Below are 18,551 nucleotides of genomic sequence, written 5' to 3' on the forward strand. Positions count from 1 at the left end.
ATCTCATGAAGTTCACACAAGGTTAAATAAGCCAGATTTAGCATTCTAACCTCTGTTTGCAAAACCTGAACTCAACTTATTGTCCATGAGTTAGAACAATGTGCCACCACACTGGCTTGTCAACTGGTCTGACAGGTTATCAGTATGTTTGGAAAATGTGGGGTTATGCAGGTAGCCTGTTCCTCCAACCACCAAAACAATGAGTTAATCCTGGAATTCTGTTGTTGTAGCCCTTTTGTCCTTATTAAAGTGACGCAGGCGATTGTCTGAACAATGAGAGTTTGGTTGGATAAGAGCAAATCAACTCACTGACTAGTAAACCTGGACACTACAGCCCTAATATTATAATACATTTTCATGTGTTTAGTCTTTTCACTTTACCAAAGTGCAATTTCTTAAGAAGTCATAGTACAGACATGTCTTTTTAGATATTGCTGATCATTACGCTTAAATTTCAGTGGTGATACATGAAATGCTGCTGCCACAGAGTCAGAATGAAACCTGACTGTTGTCCTCAAGATGGTTTCCGTACTGAGCTAAGGATGTTTAACAAGGTTACTGCTGTTATTTAAACCTTTACAAACAACTTTTGAAGTTTAGTCACCTAAAAAGTTCCAAGTTGAGTGTTAATTGGTGTGATAAGGATTTTGAAAATGAATTCAGATCACATAAAAAGTCGTTCAACACAAACCCTTGTACTGGTAGGTGGTTGTGGAATCATGAATCTGCTCCCAGTCTGGCTCGGCATGTTGGTCATGTGTTATCCCACTGTTTTTATTTTCATCTCTGCTGCCACGCTCTTCTGGATTTATTCTCTCTCATGTATAGAGATGAAGAAGAAAATGTTTTAAAAAGGCACTTACTGTTTGCTCACTATATCTAATACAGTCACAAACACCTCAGAGAGCAGAGTCTAACCTTTTGATCTGTAGGAATGCACCCACTACTCACACCGGGGAGTGGAAATCTGGAGTCGCAGCACAGTGATTTGCATTTAAGCCGTCTGATGAATATTCATGTGATTGGATGTAGTTGTCAGAGCTCGGAGCTGGGATTGGCCTGCATGTTTATTCATGAGGCAGGCTTTGGCTCTTTGAGAGCTACATGTACTGTAAAGAATTGACTTATCAGGGTCAATCAATTGTTATATTCAGCACATTTGACCATATTATGCAAAATAAGTACATCTTATAGGCATCTGTCTGAACTCAGACCATCAAGGTTATAAAATAGATTTTCAAAGCGGCTGGAAGGATTGCTCTTTTCTGCTTTCTCAGGAGTTTGCATGAATATGATATTGAGTCTTTAAGCTGATTTTAATGGCTTATATTAATTACAACTCGTTCTTTTGTGCAGCTTCTGATGTATGTGTAGCTTCTACTTCTCAAGCCTGCAGAGTTGTACTGTAATGTACAACAGCCTGAAAAAGAATCAGGAGCTGTTGAGAATTACACATGTTGCCGACCAAATGCCTAGCTGCAAATCTGTCATTTTAGTACCGCTTTTATGTCTGTTTGCTGCATCACATTTTCCACTAATGTGCAAGGTGAATAGCAGTAGAGTGTGTAAAACATAGTCTTTACAACACTGCATAGGGGCTGACTAGTAGGTTTTTTTCCAGGGCTGGCATTGATATTGATTATTAGTTATCGAGGAGACCGATTTTTGAGACTGATATGCATTTGCGGTAAAAAGTTATTTTTTGGTGCCAGAATTTAGAACAAAACAAACTCCAACACATAACTTTGATTGGAAAAATACTGAAGATCATATTCAAAAACCACCTGAACCAATGTGTTTTTCTGTTTCTGATGTTTGTCTACGTTTAGGGGTTAATTGGTCAGTTAAACATGAAGTTGAACAGAATCCATTGTTGGAGCCGTTCACAGCTAATATTAGGGGGCAGTCTGGACCTGTCACCAGTTAGCAGGGTTAAGACAAAGCACAGACAACCAGTCAAACCTACGGCCAATTAACTTAACATGCATGTCTCTGGAAGCTCCTTGAGAAAACCCGTGCAGGTACAAGAAGAACATGCAAACTACACACGCAAAAACCTCAGTTAACCAGCTGGTTTTTACTCAGAACCGACCAACCACTGCCCCACCATGCTGTCCACCAAGCAGAATTTAATTGTTACATTTTTTGCACACATTTCTCTACATTCTGAAGCCTTGGACTCTCAGACATCAGCAGACTCTTTGTATCTTCCTGGAGATGCTCTCCCAGACCTTCACTGTAGCCTTCAGCTCTTGTTAGCAGCAGACTGACTGCAGCTCAGTCAGATTGAGATCAGGATATTCCAACGTTCTACCATGAAAAGCACTTTGATTGTTTTGGCTGTATGATTTGCTAAACAACAAAATATGGTTCGATAAGTTTTGATGCATTTGGCTGAATGTGAGCATACAGATTACTCTTGTATGCCTCTGCATTCATCCTGTTGCCTCTGTCAGCACTGAAATCCCCCAAAAAATGCCAGTGTGCCAGCTCTGTTGGCAGCCATACATGTGCAAACCATACCAGAAGGACCACAGTGTCTGACAGATGAGCTTTTCCTTTCCTTATCTCCATAATTTTCTCTTTCCATCCTTTGATAGAGGTTGATTGTTGCTTCATTAGTTTGTTAAACATTGCTAACCACCTCGACTGGTTTCTTTTTGTGTTTTTGTGAACTGCCTCCTGGTCTTTCTGTTTTTGACTTCTGCCATGTGTTTGCATCTTGTGCTGAATCCTCTAAGGTTCTGGTTCTGAAGTCTTCGTTTGATCAACGACAAGGAAACATGTTCGCCTACGTCCTGACTTTCTGTGCAATCATAAAGTGATTTTTTTCTTCACTATGCAAATGTTTTTCAGTTCAGCCTCACACTTTTGCTCCTCGGTTACCAGCTCGTTTAACATTTTCTACTTTTCCTGTGAACATTTGCTTTGTAGACTGTTGGCAAACCAACTGCCTTTGATATCTCTCAAGCAGGCTTCTGCTTTTTAAGACTCAATAATATCCTCTTCAGTTGCACGTTCACCTCTTTGGTATTGACACTGACAGATAGCCTCACCTCGATGTAAATGACAACTCTTACTCACCTCTGTGGTTCATGAACTAATGTTGATACAACACAGAGCTGCCCCAGACACATTTATTAGTCAAGTATATCTGCATACACATCGAGTTTATTTGATAGTGTGGGCAGCTGCTTCATCTCCTGAGATCTGACCGAGCACTAAACTCTTGTAGGTGGGTTTCATGGAATGAAGTTCGTCTGTGAACAACAAGCAATGCTTTTATTGCTGTTTATCTCTGTTTTACCTCTTAACCTCGTAGTGAAGGTGTGTGTGTGTGTGTGTGTGTGTGTGTGTGTGTGTGTGTGTGTGTGTGTGTGTGTGTGTGTGTGTGTGTGTGTGTGTGTGTGTGTGTGTGTGTGTGTGTGTGTGTGCAGTTGCGGGCCCATGCAGTGGATCTGAATGGGAATCAGGTGGAGAACCCCATCGACATCGTCATTAATGTCATCGACCAGAATGACAACAGACCAGAGTTCACACACACCATCTTCAATGGCTCTGTTCCTGAGGGATCCAAACCTGGTAACAACATACACACACAAAAAACACACACACACACACACACATGCAGAGCTGTAACTTGTGAATTGAATCCCATTTGTGTGTTTCCCCGCAGGATCTTTTGTGATGACAGTGACAGCAGTGGATAAGGATGATCCCAAAACCGCCAATGGGATGTTGCGATATAAGATCCTTTCCCAGAATCCCCAGAGCCCCTCCTCCAACATGTTTACCATTAACAACAAGACTGGTGACATCATCACTGTGGCTGCGGGCCTTGATCGGGAGGTGCGTTTTTGTGTGTCCCTATGTGTGTTGTGTATGTTTGTGTGTGTTTGGGTGGACATTTTGTAAGGCTCATTCCTAAACCCATATGGTGCAGCTGCTTCTCAGCCTGTCTATGTGGGTCCAGCCTGCAGTGTTTCCTGCAGCATAAAGACAGATTGTAGCTTTTTTTCCCAGTAATAATCTTACATCAGTAGATCAAACAGAATTTCATCTGTTCTATTTGCACGCCAGCGTACAGCACAGCGACTGATCATCTGACTGTCAGCTCAAAATCAGTCAAGTCGGACTTCTGCTGTTTTAAAGAATGTTGCATATCTTTAAATTAACACATTTTAAATTCTTAGCACATAGTTAGGAAAATACTGTGCAGATCTACTCATTAAACATGATTCCCACTAATCCCTGAAGGGGTTTTGACAAAATATTCTTTGCTTAAAATGCCCTCACTGACTTTGTGCAGTTTTCAGCCACAACCCAAAATCTTTGTCTGCAGATAGTTGTCATAGAGATGGTTCGCTTACCATTGCATAACATGACGGCAGGTGGTCAAACTGAAGAAAGGTTGTATAATAGCTAGAATAAAACACAATCAGTGGACTGTAGCTTGAGTTGAAGGAGACCTATTATGCGTTACCCTATTTTCTGTGCATTATATGACACGTCCACATAATGAGGTAAATGTATGGAAAAGTAGTTCTTGTCAACCAAAAGTTCAGGCCTCAGACTGCTCTGAATACTCCTCTGAATACAAGTAGGGCTGCCTCCAACAACTATTTTTCTATCAATCTATCATCTAAATGATTAACTTTCCTCCAAAAAACTAAAAGATGATTTCATTGAACTCCATTTTGACAAACTATAATATAATAATATGTATTGTCAATGTGGCATGGAAGCAGTGTCTAACATATTAAAGTGAAAAGCTGAACTCCAATGTGAGAAAAAGTAACAGAAAATAAGACTCATTATATAAGTCAGTAGTGCAACTCCAAAAGAAATCCAAGTTTCTATTAATTCCCACAACAAAATGAACAGTTAAAAAAAATAGAATTTACTATATGTGAGCACAGAGAGCAGGAGAGAAGCACATGGACGTAAAGTGGCACTGCAATGAAGAACACCGGTGAGGTTTCTTTTCTTCTGCCATCTAAACTCAACAGTGTTCAAACCACCTTTTTGTTCTGTGTTATTTTAAAGGAAGTGAAGTCAAACAAAAGTCATTCGTTGGTTGAAAACATTGACGTAAACGCGTTTTCAGTGCTAGTGTCAATGATTATGCCGACTAATCGCAGCAGCTCAAGTTTGCAGCATGTTTATTTCTATTTTGTGCGGGATGTCTCTATAAGGTCATCTGCTTCCTTCACAGCATGACCACGAAGTACATTCAGCTCAGCTCGCAACCATTATTTGCTGTTTCTCAGCAGGCATCCGGAAGTTGGCCAGTCAGAAGAAAGTGGGCTTTCAGTAAAGCGGTCTTATAGAGACAGGATTTTAAGCAGGTTGTTTCAGACAGATGATGAACTGTGGGGCTGCAGAAGGCTGATGTTGTGTTTACCTTCAGTCCACTAGGATCGGAGTGAAATTTCATTATCTCCGCAAATCTACACTAACTCCTCTGCAGGAATCTGCATGTAGACCAAATTTTGTTTAGCATTTTCCATTATTTGTTTGGCATATATCCATTGCGCTATAAGTGAAGTAATGCACACGTACAGCAGTAGCGCACATTGCTGAAATACACAGAGGCTGATCAGAAGGCGTCCTCCAAAGAGATTGGAAAATAGTATCATAACAGCTACACATTCGTGGTGTCCACAGCTGTCCGTTTCTAGATCTGCAAAGAGTATAACCCAGTATAACTGAAAGGGCCAGTATAAGACACATCAAAATAGTTTAAACTGTGAATCATGAAAAGCTACTCAAGTGGACTCCCAGAATATAAATTTAGAGCTCAAAGTGAGCCTAATAGGTCCCCCTTTAGATTATTTAGTAAAACTACAATTTTGAAGGTCATAAATGAACTTTCATGCTTAACTTGCGTGTTATTTTTTTTATAGTTTTGCACATGATTAATTACACTGTGCTGACCAAAAACATTTCTAAAATACAGTCAGGCAGGTTGTACACAGCTTATTTTTCGTTCAGAGGTCATATCACCAGTTTAGTTGATGACTGCTGTGTTATTATACTCAAAAAACAGAGGTCAGTGACAAAGTAGTTTCCCCTGCTCTATTGCCGTGGAGCCTTGACTCATAATCCATGGGCCTGCTCAGCTAATAAAGTGTTCACAATGAACAATAGTCGAGCTTGACACATCATAGTTTTTAAAATTAATGGATTATAAAGTTTGAACAGCACTCCAAGCTCAAGTCAACTGCCAAAGTACCTTGTAATTACCTTGAATTATGATTTAAAATATGTTTGATATTCTTGTAATTATGCTCTAAAACATATTAAACATCTTAAATTTTAAAAAAAGGAGACATTCATTTTGATTTGAGACATGATTTAAAGTCTGCCTTTTGTGCAAAGAGTGAAATCTTGATTGCTGTTTATGCCCTAAAAATGATGGCACTGTCCTTTGGGAGGCAGAAATATAATCGACTTTGTGCAGGAGGTGTGTAGAGCTGTTACACCTCGCAGTCATTAGCTCTCTGAACATTACTGTTAAGTAGCACTGAGTGAGTCATCAGCTTTAATGGTGCTTTGACAGAAGGACAGTCCACTTGTCAAACTATAACATTTGCATTTGAACTCAGGCTTGTTTAATATATATTTTACATCTGTTTTAAAAAGTAATGTATATGTGACATAGAGGATGTGAAAAAAGTCTGAAAGGTTATTGAGCCTCTCTGTTCTCTGTCTGTTTCCAGAAAGTCACCCAGTACACCCTGATCATCCAGGCTACAGACATGGAGGGAAATCCGACTTACGGCCTCTCCAACACTGCCACCACTGTCATCAGGATCACTGACGTCAACGACAATCCACCCGAATTCACCACAGACACAGTAAGTCCACACACAGTCGCAGAGGAACTGTAGTGGCTCTAAAGCAGCAAAACAGGGGCGAGATGCTGTTCGTCTAAACAGCACTAAAGCTCTGCAAGCTTTTATTGGCAGCAGGCAGATGGTGGAGCAGTGAAAAGCCAATGAAACATCCAATATGTTTATCCTCCTCAGTACAGCTGAACAGGTTGGACAGGAAGGAGTGGTATTTGTGGGAGACGTGGCCTTTATTTTGGCTCTGAAGTAAAGCAAAAGCAGTCAGCGGTACTGGAGTGTAAAGCATCGTTTGTTTACAGTGATGTTTACCAAAGTATTAATGCAGTGCTGTGTTTACATTAACATATTGATGCTGAAACTGCTTCCAACTAATAACTCTGTTTTTTTCAGTTCTTCGGGGAAGTGCATGAGAACAGGGTGAATGTGATCGTCGCTAACCTGACGGTGACGGACAAAGACCAGCCTCACACTTCGGCCTGGAGCGCCGTTTACCGAATCATCGCTGGAGACCCCACAGGACGCTTCTCCATCCCCACCGACCCCACCACCAACGAGGGCCTGCTCACTGTGGTCAAGGTACGATCTGATCTCCACAACATGCACACATTCACAAGATTAAACAAAAATCCTCTGGCCTAAAGCAAAGACACACAGCTTCTGCATCAGTACATCTCAAGAATTTACAGCAGGCTTTGTGCAGTATAAACATGGAATACTGCGAATTTTGAAAAAGACATTTCCTGCCCTCTGCAAACTGTTTTAAACTTCCATAAATTACCAAAACATGTTGATAACACTTCGTTTTGAAAGGATTACAAGCAGTGTGATTTTAATATGTGGCTTCCTAAGAGGTGCCATATGTGTCAGAAAAATGAGAAGGGTTTAATCACCCTCAGGCCAGAAGATGAGCCGTGGAATGAAGAGGAGTGAAGTGGAGCAGGTCAGAGACATTAGCTGGTGTCAGTTTATCTAGGTCTTTGAAACCAATGAAAGAGCCTTAAAATCAAATTTGAGGGCAGATATGATCTCTCTTTTTGCCGTTCAGGAGTCTTGTAGCTTATTTTAGACTAACTAAAGGTGGAATAAGGACGACTCCTACATAATGTCACAACAGAAAAAGATGAAAAAAGTCCCCAAATCCCAAGAGAGTCACATTTGTGGGGCTGCTTTCTGAAAGTCGATGATCCCCGATTTGACTCGGATTCTGCATTTCACTCAGTTGTTTATTCACCTGACAACTCAGGGTTAAATGAAAAGAGAAGCTGAAATCTGAGATGGAGTGATATTATTGTATCCGGCCATGCCTTTCCTCTAGCATTGCTATTATAAGTTGCATGTCTGCAACTTTGCAAGGGTACACGTGACACAAATTTTGCCATCCCACCAAGGGTGCACGCATGGAAAATGTAGTTATAACCTACTGCAAATGCATGCAACAGAGTCCTTCAAGTGGACTCCAGCAAACTAAAATAGCATAATGACAACAAGTATGTTGTAGACCATTTACCATCACCATTTACCATGTGTCTCCAACTGGCCTTGTGGGTAACCTGTGTGTGATGTTGGGCCAATGCTGTAGGAAGTGAGTGACTCTAATGTGTGAAAAGGGACAGGGACAGACAGGGAAAATTATGTTACTGTGCTCATATTGCTCACTAATCCTGCAAATTAAATGAAAGTCCAGTTAATATAATGTTTCAGCAGTATCTCTCCGCCTTTCCTCATCGCTGCAGTTAGTCTGGACAATAATAGTACCATTAATGTGTTTAAAAGAGCTTGCTTTGTTAATGTTAAATCATTTACATGTTGTTTAAAGTGAAAAAAGGAACAAATATTGAAATCATACTGAGCATCCAAATTTCATCTGACTGACCATATTCTGTTTTGGGTACTGCTTTACAAATTGCATTTTGCAGCAACTGAGATTGTTCAACAGACAGAAGATGTTGACACATACAGTACAGCAGAATATTTTGTACTTTTTTAACTCCCAAACTGGTCACAGAAACTCCTTCGAATCAACTGGAGGTCCTGAAATGTTAAATCAGTGGCTAGACAGTTTGACTATGCGGATAACCTTTTTGGACCTTCACAAACAGGCAGAGAAAGAAAAGTCCCCCAGTGGGTTTTCTGCGGCACAACTTAAGACAGATGCAATTCAGTGCAATTTTATTTCTATAACACCATGTCAAAACATGTGTCATCTCAGGCACTTTACAAAGTGAAAGTCAAGACCTCACAGGATACCAGGGGTTGCCAAACTTTTCAGTCCAAAACAAGTTGCTGGAGACCCATGACCCCGACCGTCCCTGGAGGTGGACGAAGCACACAAATGTTGTGCACAGCCATGCACATGCACTAGTAGTCCTGCAGTTCTTAATCCACACAAAAGAACACAGTAAACTGCCAACTAGCTATTATTGTATATTAATTTCAACATGTCATATCTGTACATATCCAGATGTAAACTCACCATGTCATAGCTGTATTTATCCGTATGTCTGTTCAGTGTGTCATATTTGTACATATGTAAATTCATCATGCCTTCTATATTGTCTTGTATAGATTTGTATTTTTTTTTTTTGCCTTACCTGTATCCAGGAGCTGTAACATGTCAATTTCTTCACTGAGGGCTCAATAAAGTTTATTATATCATCTTAATTTAATATAGGTTATCGCAGAAGAAGTAGCAGAAGTCACCTCCATGTAATCATACAGTATGTAGGAGCAGTAAAGTCACAGGTGGTGTTTTTGTGTGTATGCAAGGAGCTGCAGTGTTTATATTTGGCTCAAATAAGCTACTTCTAGTTGTTTTTATTTTATTTGATTCCTGGAAATGATCAGCTCCCCTTCAGTGTTTCATGACTCATAGTTTGGAAACCACTGCAGAATACTGTAGGTATGGCCAAGAAAATGTACAGGAAATAGAAAACAATGTCCAAAATCATCCAGAAACGCTAACAGATTGTGCTGTTGATTTTCTTCCAATGAATTCGCTCTCATCTCTTTCCTCTCTTCCTCTGTCCAGCCCGTAGACTTTGAGCTGACCCGTTCCTTCATGCTGACCGTGGAGGCAGAGAACGAGGTCCCTCTGGCCCGTGGCATCCACCCGCCTCGACAGTCCACGGCGACCGTCTCCGTCCGAATCCTGGACATCAACGAGAGTCCAGAGTTCAGCCCAAACCCCAAGTCCATCAAACTGGAGGAGGGTCTGCCTGCCGACTCTCTGCTCACCACCTTCACTGCTCAGGACCCTGACCGCTACATGAGACAAACCATCCGGTAGGAACAGACGCTGTGTCTTTAAAAAGCTTTCAATTTGTGGTGTTGAGCTCCGATTATCGAGGGAAAATAATAAAGCGACAGCATAATTAAAATGTGTATTTTAACTATGAAATGTTGAGCAGGTTAAAGCAGAGAGATGAATACGTCTTTCACTGTCTTTTGATAAGAGGAACATTTGAATTTGAATATCTGGATGCCTTTTCATCTTTTAAATTAGCCTTGCATTTATTAGAATACATTCCCAAGTCACTGTCAATGACTGTCATTGAAAAGGTGCGACTGAAAGAAAATTAGCATATTAGTATGTATTTAATGCAACCTTGCACTTTTTATCTTTCTTTTTCTCAAATCTATTTATACAATGCACATCGTCATGTAGCTGGAACACAGAGGTGACATTGCATGCTGAATTAAGATAAAGCCCCTCACCGTGATTCGAAGAATTTCTCATGGTTCCTTCTTGGTTTCATAGTTTGAAAACCTTAGCTAACATGTTGTGCTGCTGATGAAGAAAAAAATTAAAAACGTGGACCAAAGTTGCCATTTATTGGTAGGATTTTACAGGGAAAGGAAAATGCTTTTGACCTAAAGCTGGAACTTTGTTCCAAGGGAAACAAAGGATGAATATTAAAATTATAGAAACAGTTATGTTATTTATGCTACAATTAGATGATCCTTGAAGTTTTCCACTACATCATTGACCAGGAGATATGATTCCCTTTCATACTCAACAGCAGACTTACATTGCCCTTCTGAAACAGCGAGGCAGCATGCTGTTGTCTGCTTTAGCTCAACTTTCACATAAAGATGACTAGATTTTTGAGATATCTGTAGGAAAATGTGTACGTTTCCAGACCCTGAAGCTCGGAGCTCAATAACAAGCAGAGAAGAGCACGGAGAGCCTGCAGGACTGCTGCTTTTAGTCCCCATCCGTCTTTCTTTTACATCCCACTATTTGTTTCTAAATGTAGTGCTGAAGTCTTTGTAGCCTAGCAACAGCCAATGGTGGACGCTCGCCGCGTTCACAAAAACATGCGGGTGCGCACACACACACACACACACACACACACACACACACACACACACACACACACACACACACACACACATGCTCAGACACATAAAGTGAGTATATTGTGTACTATAGAGTGGGCCAGCAGAGCATTTTGGTTTCTGATTTTCATTTTTGTTGCTTTCTGTTTTGTAGTCGCTGCTTGCACCTCCGTTTGTTCATAACTGGGTCTTTCTGCTCTTTATCTCACCAATTACGAATGTACAAAATGCACAATATTCCCCATTCATGGGGGTGGCTTTTTGGCAGCCGTGCTTGCTTTTATTAAAGCCGTGCTATCTGATCTGTGTGCCCTGTTTGAAACAGAGCTGTTGGTGCATTAAAGCGAATGCAGATGCAGTGTGAGTAAATTCTGTTAGATGAGCACATTTCATCAGCAGTTTACAGGGATTTTTGAAGGTTCATTCTGTTTCTGGGCTGCTGCCAATTCTTGAAAATATAACATATTTTCACTGCCATGCATATTTCTGATATCATTTTCAAGTCTGTTAAAGGTAGAATCATTTCCAGTGAGAATAAATGAATGAGTTGTGGCTGCCTCGTGAGAGTGCTGCAGCCTCCATATATCAGCTCCCCAGTAGCTGCCTGGCCTACAGCCAGGGAGGCAGATAAAGAAGCCTCTCTGTGGTGGCTTCTCATGCTGGCTCTCTCTCACTGAACCCAGGTACTCCAAGATGTATGACCCTGCCAACTGGCTGGCGATTGACCCGGTTAACGGACGAATTTCCACCATCGCCATCCTCGACCGAGAGTCTCCCTTTATCAAGAACAACCTCTACAACGTCACCTTCATGGCCTCTGATAACGGTGAGAAATGTGGGGTTGTGCTGGTGTCTTGCAATAACCCCCGTCCCCCTCGGGTTGAATATACAGAGGGGAATTGTGCTCAGTGGACCTCAATGCTCTTTCAGTAACTGCAGTGGTGCTGATTTCACTGTGGAAATCAGTGTCGCGAGTGAAGTTAGTAAAGTTACAGCAACAGCACAACACACAAAGGCTATGTGCAATCTCAGTGACATCTATATTATAAATACCATCATATATTAGAAGTAAAAGTTTACAAATAAACAATTTTTCAGTGTTTAGTTAAATTTTGTGAACTGCTATAGTAGCTCACTGCTGGAAACATTAGATTTGAAAACAGTCAAACACTACTGGAGTTAAAACAGTACACTTCCAAGTACCAGACATCTTTTATAAGCCTGGAAACATTAAAAATGATTTATGTAAAGTCTTATAAAGAGTTCAAACAGTGGTTGCAGAAACTGGACAAAAATTCCATCCAAATTCACATTCCTTCTTTTCGGTTGAACTGCTGTCTAAATATTGATTATAGTGAGGTGTAGCACATCTCAAATGAACCTGCACAGCTTCACCTTCCTCTTCCTGCTCTGTCCACCTCCACCGCCATTATTCTTATTTGATTTACTCATGAACTCTCCACTGCATACCTGTGTATATATCCAGATATGTTAATGTCTGGATCGCATTTGTAATGTCAATATCATCCTGCAAGAACCGAGCAGAGCCGGACCTTTGTAATTTGACTTGTCACATATTTGTACATACTGAAGTAATAACGTGCAAACTTCTGCAGAGTAATGTCTTTGCTAATTTCTTCACCCATTTTCACACTTCTGCCTCTTGATTAAATAGGTCATGAAGTTCCTGCAATGTAGGCCTGCTGCAGATTAAAATAAACAGCAGAACTTCACCTTTTCACTGACATTAGTTGTTTCTCTATGCATCAAAGAATACGTTTTAAAGCTGGCTCCAACATAGAACTGAAAACACATCCCACTATAGATGAAAAACAAACACAAAATAGTGGATTTTCATTGCAATGATTCAACAGTTATGTTCAAAAGACAAGTGCAGGTCACCAAACAGGAGAAACGTTGCCTGATTTCCCAATTGTGCAAGTGGAACACTTCATGGAATGAAATAGACATTTATTTCCGTTAGGCCCTACATACATATTTTCCATTTTTGTTTGTCATACAGTTAACATCATCATGGTTCTTATTTTGCCAGACTCAATTCTTCTCTACAAAATCCTGAAATAAAACCTCTCCAGTTTGAATTTTATCGGGAGATAATGTAAAAAAAAATAACTTGTTTCTTGCACAAAATATTTTTATCCTTTATATATATGATTTTTCCTTGTTATGAAAAACACGTTACAGCATGTATGGCTAGCCATTATAATAACCAAGATAAGAGCTTTGAGGTAAAGGTAATGAAATTATCCTGAAAATATCCTCAGGCTCATAGGGTTTAAATGAAATACCACTTTCAGCCCAAAACAAACACTGACAGGCAAGTAATGCCTGTCAATAAGTTTATTGTTGTGTTTGAAAATGTTCCATAAAAATAATAATGGCATGTATTTGCATGCAAGATGATGTAGTTATCTTGTGTTGCACACTAAATGTGAACATTTGAAAAACATTGAATTTTATTTGCCCCTACCTGTGGACCATCATGATAAGATTGGGAAAAAATAATGTTCATTTTGCTGCAGGAAAGACTTAATGTTCTCTGTGTCTGAGTGGATAAAGTATGTGCATACATCAGCAATCAGCCAGAATGAGTTGGAAAATATAAATATATCTGCAAACATCCATCCTTAGTTGAAACTCATCTGCTGTTAAATTTCATATTCATTTATGCTGCTATTTACAGAATTGACCTGTAATCTTTTTGAGGAAAATATCTGCAGAAAATGATATTTATTGCACACTGCTGTCTGTTTATAAACCATTCAGAGTGCTGCTGGTTATCTCACTTTAGCAACTGTCACCATTCTATGATTGCCTAATTGTTTTATGTCACTTATCCAGGTTGTTTTCTTCTAACTAGATCCTTGCTTGTGTTGTACCTACTCTCAGATGTACATTGCTTTGGATTAAAGTGTCTGCTAAATGAAATTGTAGAATTTAAATGATGACACAGTCAGACAGCAGCATAAGACTCAAAGAGAATCTCATTCGTGCTTTGGTCGGTCTTTCCAAACAAACAAGGACGCATCTTTTTCTGCACCTTGTCTTAGTGAGAGAGCTGCTAAAGCACAAACACCCAAAAAAAATGCACTCTTGATGTCCGTGTTACTTAGATAATTGACGAGTCATCTGCCCGATATCTAGCGCCTCAAAAATATACCAGTCTGTCTCGGCTTACATGTTGACTGTTGGCTCCTAATTGAAATTCTATCTCTCTTTAGCTTGTAGAAGTTTGTTTATACTGTCTCTGTGCCATCGATGGCATTGATGGCTCAGCTATCAATCATCAGCCTACCCACTCGGAGACATTTAGGCCTGCTATTTACTCCACATAAGCCAATGCTGGAGTGGAGCATTGAAAAGAAGACTATTGATTACATTTCATCAGCAAAGTGAAAAAAAATGAAAACCATCCACTGGGTTTAAAAGCCATCCTATCTTAAAAAAATCTCAAATGACACCCTTGTTTAAAGCCAGCGTGTATAAAAGCAGAAAGAATCATTGGAATTTGAACTTTCCAACAGTCCTTGAACTGTTTATCTGTAATGTTTGGTCGGGAAGTTTGACCAAGTCTAAGCTGAAAATCATGATATATCATCAAAATCCCTTTATTCTATATGCCTCCTTTAAAAATTTGCCAAAAATAAAACATGTGCTTTAACCAAATTCTGCAAAAAGTAAAATAAAAATTGTACTGCTGTTAAAAAAAAAAAAAAAAAGGTTTACATGTAGATTCCGGGGTTTTGACATTTTTGTGAAATAGATCATGAAGAATTTCAACTTGGTTGTTTTGCTTGGTTTGTAAGATTTTACTGCACAAATGGCATTTTTTAAATTCTCTCTACTTCTAGCCTTGATTGTGCTGCTTCCATGGAGGTACAAGACTTTATATTAAGATAATAATGAGTTCATAGCGAGTCACCAAAATGTGACGGGATGTTTTTTAATTCTTTAAAATAAAAGGTAATATTTACTTTGACATACAGTTATTACATTTGCTTTGTAGTACTGAGTCAAGTTTAAATCTAATATATAGAAGAATGTCACATTAGTCACACAGAGCCTTTTTGATGGATAGAATATGTTTGTCCTTGTCTTGCGTCGGAGGCACAGATTGTTCCGTCCATCGTTAATTATACTTCACTTTATGTAGGATCCCATCGACAGTCTTCTGGACACAGTGCCCTCATTGATTTTTAATGGAGATGTTTTCCTGCCTATTAAATGCATGGTTTCCCAAAAGTCTCCCTCTTGTTCTGATCACAACTGTGCTTTATAGCCATGGAAAAGAGGATTCTCTGTTCAAAGTGGAAAATTGTTGGAGAGGAATGTCATTCAGCAGCAGCAGCTCAAACCATCCTCCCTAGCCTGCACCCTTCTACACAGAGACCCTGCTGTGCTCGAAGCTTCCTGCTAACCGACTGTCTTAGCACATTCTCTGCTCTCGTCGTGCGCGCGCACACACACACACACACACACACACACACACACACACACACACACAAAGGAGGGACGAAAGCTTTTGCCAGAGCTTACATGTCTGCAGTTTTTCAGTAGACACCGTATGTGCAGCGGTCACCTCCTCTTACTGCTGAACTTGCTGCAGTTTCTTTTGTGTCCATAAGGAGAACAGATATGATTTGCAGGTAATCGTCACTGTTATATATCATACTTACAGCTGCATAGATGCAAATACGCTGCTGTTATATTTAGACAGCTTCCATTCTTCTTCCACAGCTACACTGGTGATTATCCCACATATGCTGCATATGCGGACATGTATGCCTGCACACAGCATGTATTCTGTCCATATCAACTAGCACTATTACATGAAATATAAAGCTGGTTATATTGTATATTTTGGTATTGTTGGTTGCTGGGAGATACACAGTGTTGGTTTTGATCTTTTGAAAGGAACTATTGATATTCATCAATGTGATTCTTCTGGTAGAGTCATCATCAGGCCCCAAGTTCAAGACCATTCAAATTTGATGGACAAAGTAGAGCCATCATCCTCCCCTAAGGATAAACCCTCGTTATTTTGGATACTGCATGAGCAGTTGCCCCTCTCACAGTCCACAACATACATTTTACCAGCATAATGCTTCATGATCCATCCTGGCCTGTTTCTTGTTATATTATTAAACCAACGAGCACAAACATTTTCAGTTTTAATGACCCCAAGACAATTTTCTTCCACTGCAGATATTATTCCAGGAATTATTATAGGGTGTTATGGTGTAGCTTGTTCCTGGGTTTTATTCGTTTTTTCTTGAGGCACACTAAGGAAAACTATGCTATTTCAACCGTATTTATCTACTTCATCACGGAAAGGGAAATAGGCAGGAGATTTTAATGGAAAATAGAGTGTACCAATTATAACTTTAATTCACCTCGTGTGACTTATCTTTTGCTTCATCTACCACAGCATCTTCCCACTCAGTAACTGTAGCTGGAAATGAGATTTACCTCTATCTGATGCAACAAATGCATTGTGCTCTGCATCTGTTCGATGAACAATACTAATTTTCACCATTGGTTTCCAGGAATCCCCCCTGCCAGTGGGACAGGCACCCTTCAGATATACCTGCTAGACATAAATGATAATGCACCTCACGTGTTCCCGCCTGAGGTTGAGATGTGCGAGAAGCCAAATCCGAACGCCATCAACATCACAGCCAGTGACCCCGACCTGACCCCTAACGCTGGACCCTTCGCTTTCGAGCTGGCAAATCGTCCCGTAGATGTGCGCCGCAACTGGACCCTCACTCGCATTAATGGTCAGTATGGGATTCTGTTCCAGAGCTTGTCGATTTTTCAGTAACAATGAAAATTTTCAATGTTCAGTTTTCCAACAAGCTATAGGAGTGAATTTTGCAAAGTTTTAAAAGTCCAACACAGGCTTTATTTACCTCGTAATGCGCAACAACCCAAAGTGGTGTAAATCAGTTCACAAAATGCCTCTTTCAGACAAGGCAAGCTTAAAGCTGCTGTCCGGAGTTTCTGTTTGTTTTCAATTTATGTATCATTTTTTAACAAAGCTTAAATGTGTTAGTCTAGTTCGATACTATAATATAAAGTTAGTATAACGCGATATGAAAATTTATTCCTGAGCTCCGCCTTCCTCTCATAGACCCCCATGTTATTCCAAAAAGCGCCGGTTGCTGCCGACCAATCAAGTTCGAGCTTCAGCTTTGTCATGCTGTCAATCAACGGTTACGCGCACAGCAAGCAAGCCCATGCAGAGGTGGGTGAGCTACGCACTACGCAACCGCGCGCACATTTGTTTTGCTTGTGGAGGAGAGAGCATCAGGGATCAGCAACTTCCAGAAAAGTTACCAATCCCGCAGCTTGTCAGGCCAAGAGACTGCAGGACGGTTTTTGGCTCGGGGTGCTCGCGTCGCTCCCCGACCACGGCCTCCATAGCCCGCCTGACGGCTTCGTTTAGATGCCCGACCTCTGGAGGAAGATGTTGGGGCGTCTGGGACATACTCTTCGTCAGAGGAGTCATGCAATTCTGAACTCTAGATAGAAATAAATAAACAATCTAACACATATACACGCGTAAATGCACTAAGTTTGATAAACAACATCATCGAGAGGGATACACGAGTGTAATCACATATTGAAACTTTACTCGTTCGTCCTAGCAGATTCATGTTATTTTGGTATTAGGACAAGTTAGACTCAATACAGCATTCTAACGTAATTCCTTTATTATTTACTAAATGTACTAAATGCAGAAGAGGGGAAAACAGCAAAACAGGCAAGATGCTGCAGCACTCCGGGCACTTCTCTCATGTACTGCGCGCGTGCACAAATAAAGGGGCGAAATCAGAGGGAGGGAGGGACCACCAGTGTTTTGGGAGACGCTGCGATTCAAACTCCGGACAGCAGCTTTAAGGCAGTAGATTTAATTTGCAGCATTGATGCCTTGTAACTTGAAAACTGTTACTAGTTCTTCCACCAGCCGATATAAAATGTATTTTATTTAACATTTATTTAAAGACTCATTGAGATTAAGAGTCTTCTTTACATGAGCATCCAGGTTGCTCCCATTGGTCCTCATTATTGTTGTCCAGCCAGGTCTTAAGCAAAGCTGAGATTCTCATCCTCTGCTGCCTGTGCTCCTAATTTGCTCCACCTCACTTACCCCATGTTCCTGCCAAAAAAATTTATTTTGACATCTAAAAAAAAATACAGAAGCCCATGGACCTGTGAATATGTAATGAAAATCATCAACTGCAGTTGAAGATTCAGGCACCTTGACTAATCTGCGATGACACGTTTCAGTTATGAAACAAGCATTTTACCTCTGAGAAGGTGTCATGTTTGATT

The 18,551-nt window shown here is 40.3% G+C and overlaps 1 protein-coding gene across 1 annotated transcript in view; it reads left to right on the forward strand.

The window, feature by feature from the left end:
• Positions 1-18,551, forward strand: part of LOC110949342 (cadherin-2-like) — a 110,935-nt gene that overhangs the window by 68,262 nt on the left and 24,122 nt on the right. Inside the window, exons 6-12 of the mRNA XM_022191325.2 lie at positions 3,438-3,582; positions 3,677-3,849; positions 6,723-6,860; positions 7,245-7,430; positions 9,883-10,136; positions 11,876-12,018; positions 16,760-16,993. Of these exons, the coding sequence (XP_022047017.2) occupies positions 3,438-3,582; positions 3,677-3,849; positions 6,723-6,860; positions 7,245-7,430; positions 9,883-10,136; positions 11,876-12,018; positions 16,760-16,993 (1,273 nt within the window). The remainder of the gene's footprint in view (positions 1-3,437; positions 3,583-3,676; positions 3,850-6,722; positions 6,861-7,244; positions 7,431-9,882; positions 10,137-11,875; positions 12,019-16,759; positions 16,994-18,551) is intronic.

The sequence above is a fragment of the Acanthochromis polyacanthus genome, chromosome 4 (genome assembly GCF_021347895.1).
Source record: "Acanthochromis polyacanthus isolate Apoly-LR-REF ecotype Palm Island chromosome 4, KAUST_Apoly_ChrSc, whole genome shotgun sequence".
Taxonomy (NCBI): Eukaryota; Metazoa; Chordata; class Actinopteri; family Pomacentridae; genus Acanthochromis; species Acanthochromis polyacanthus.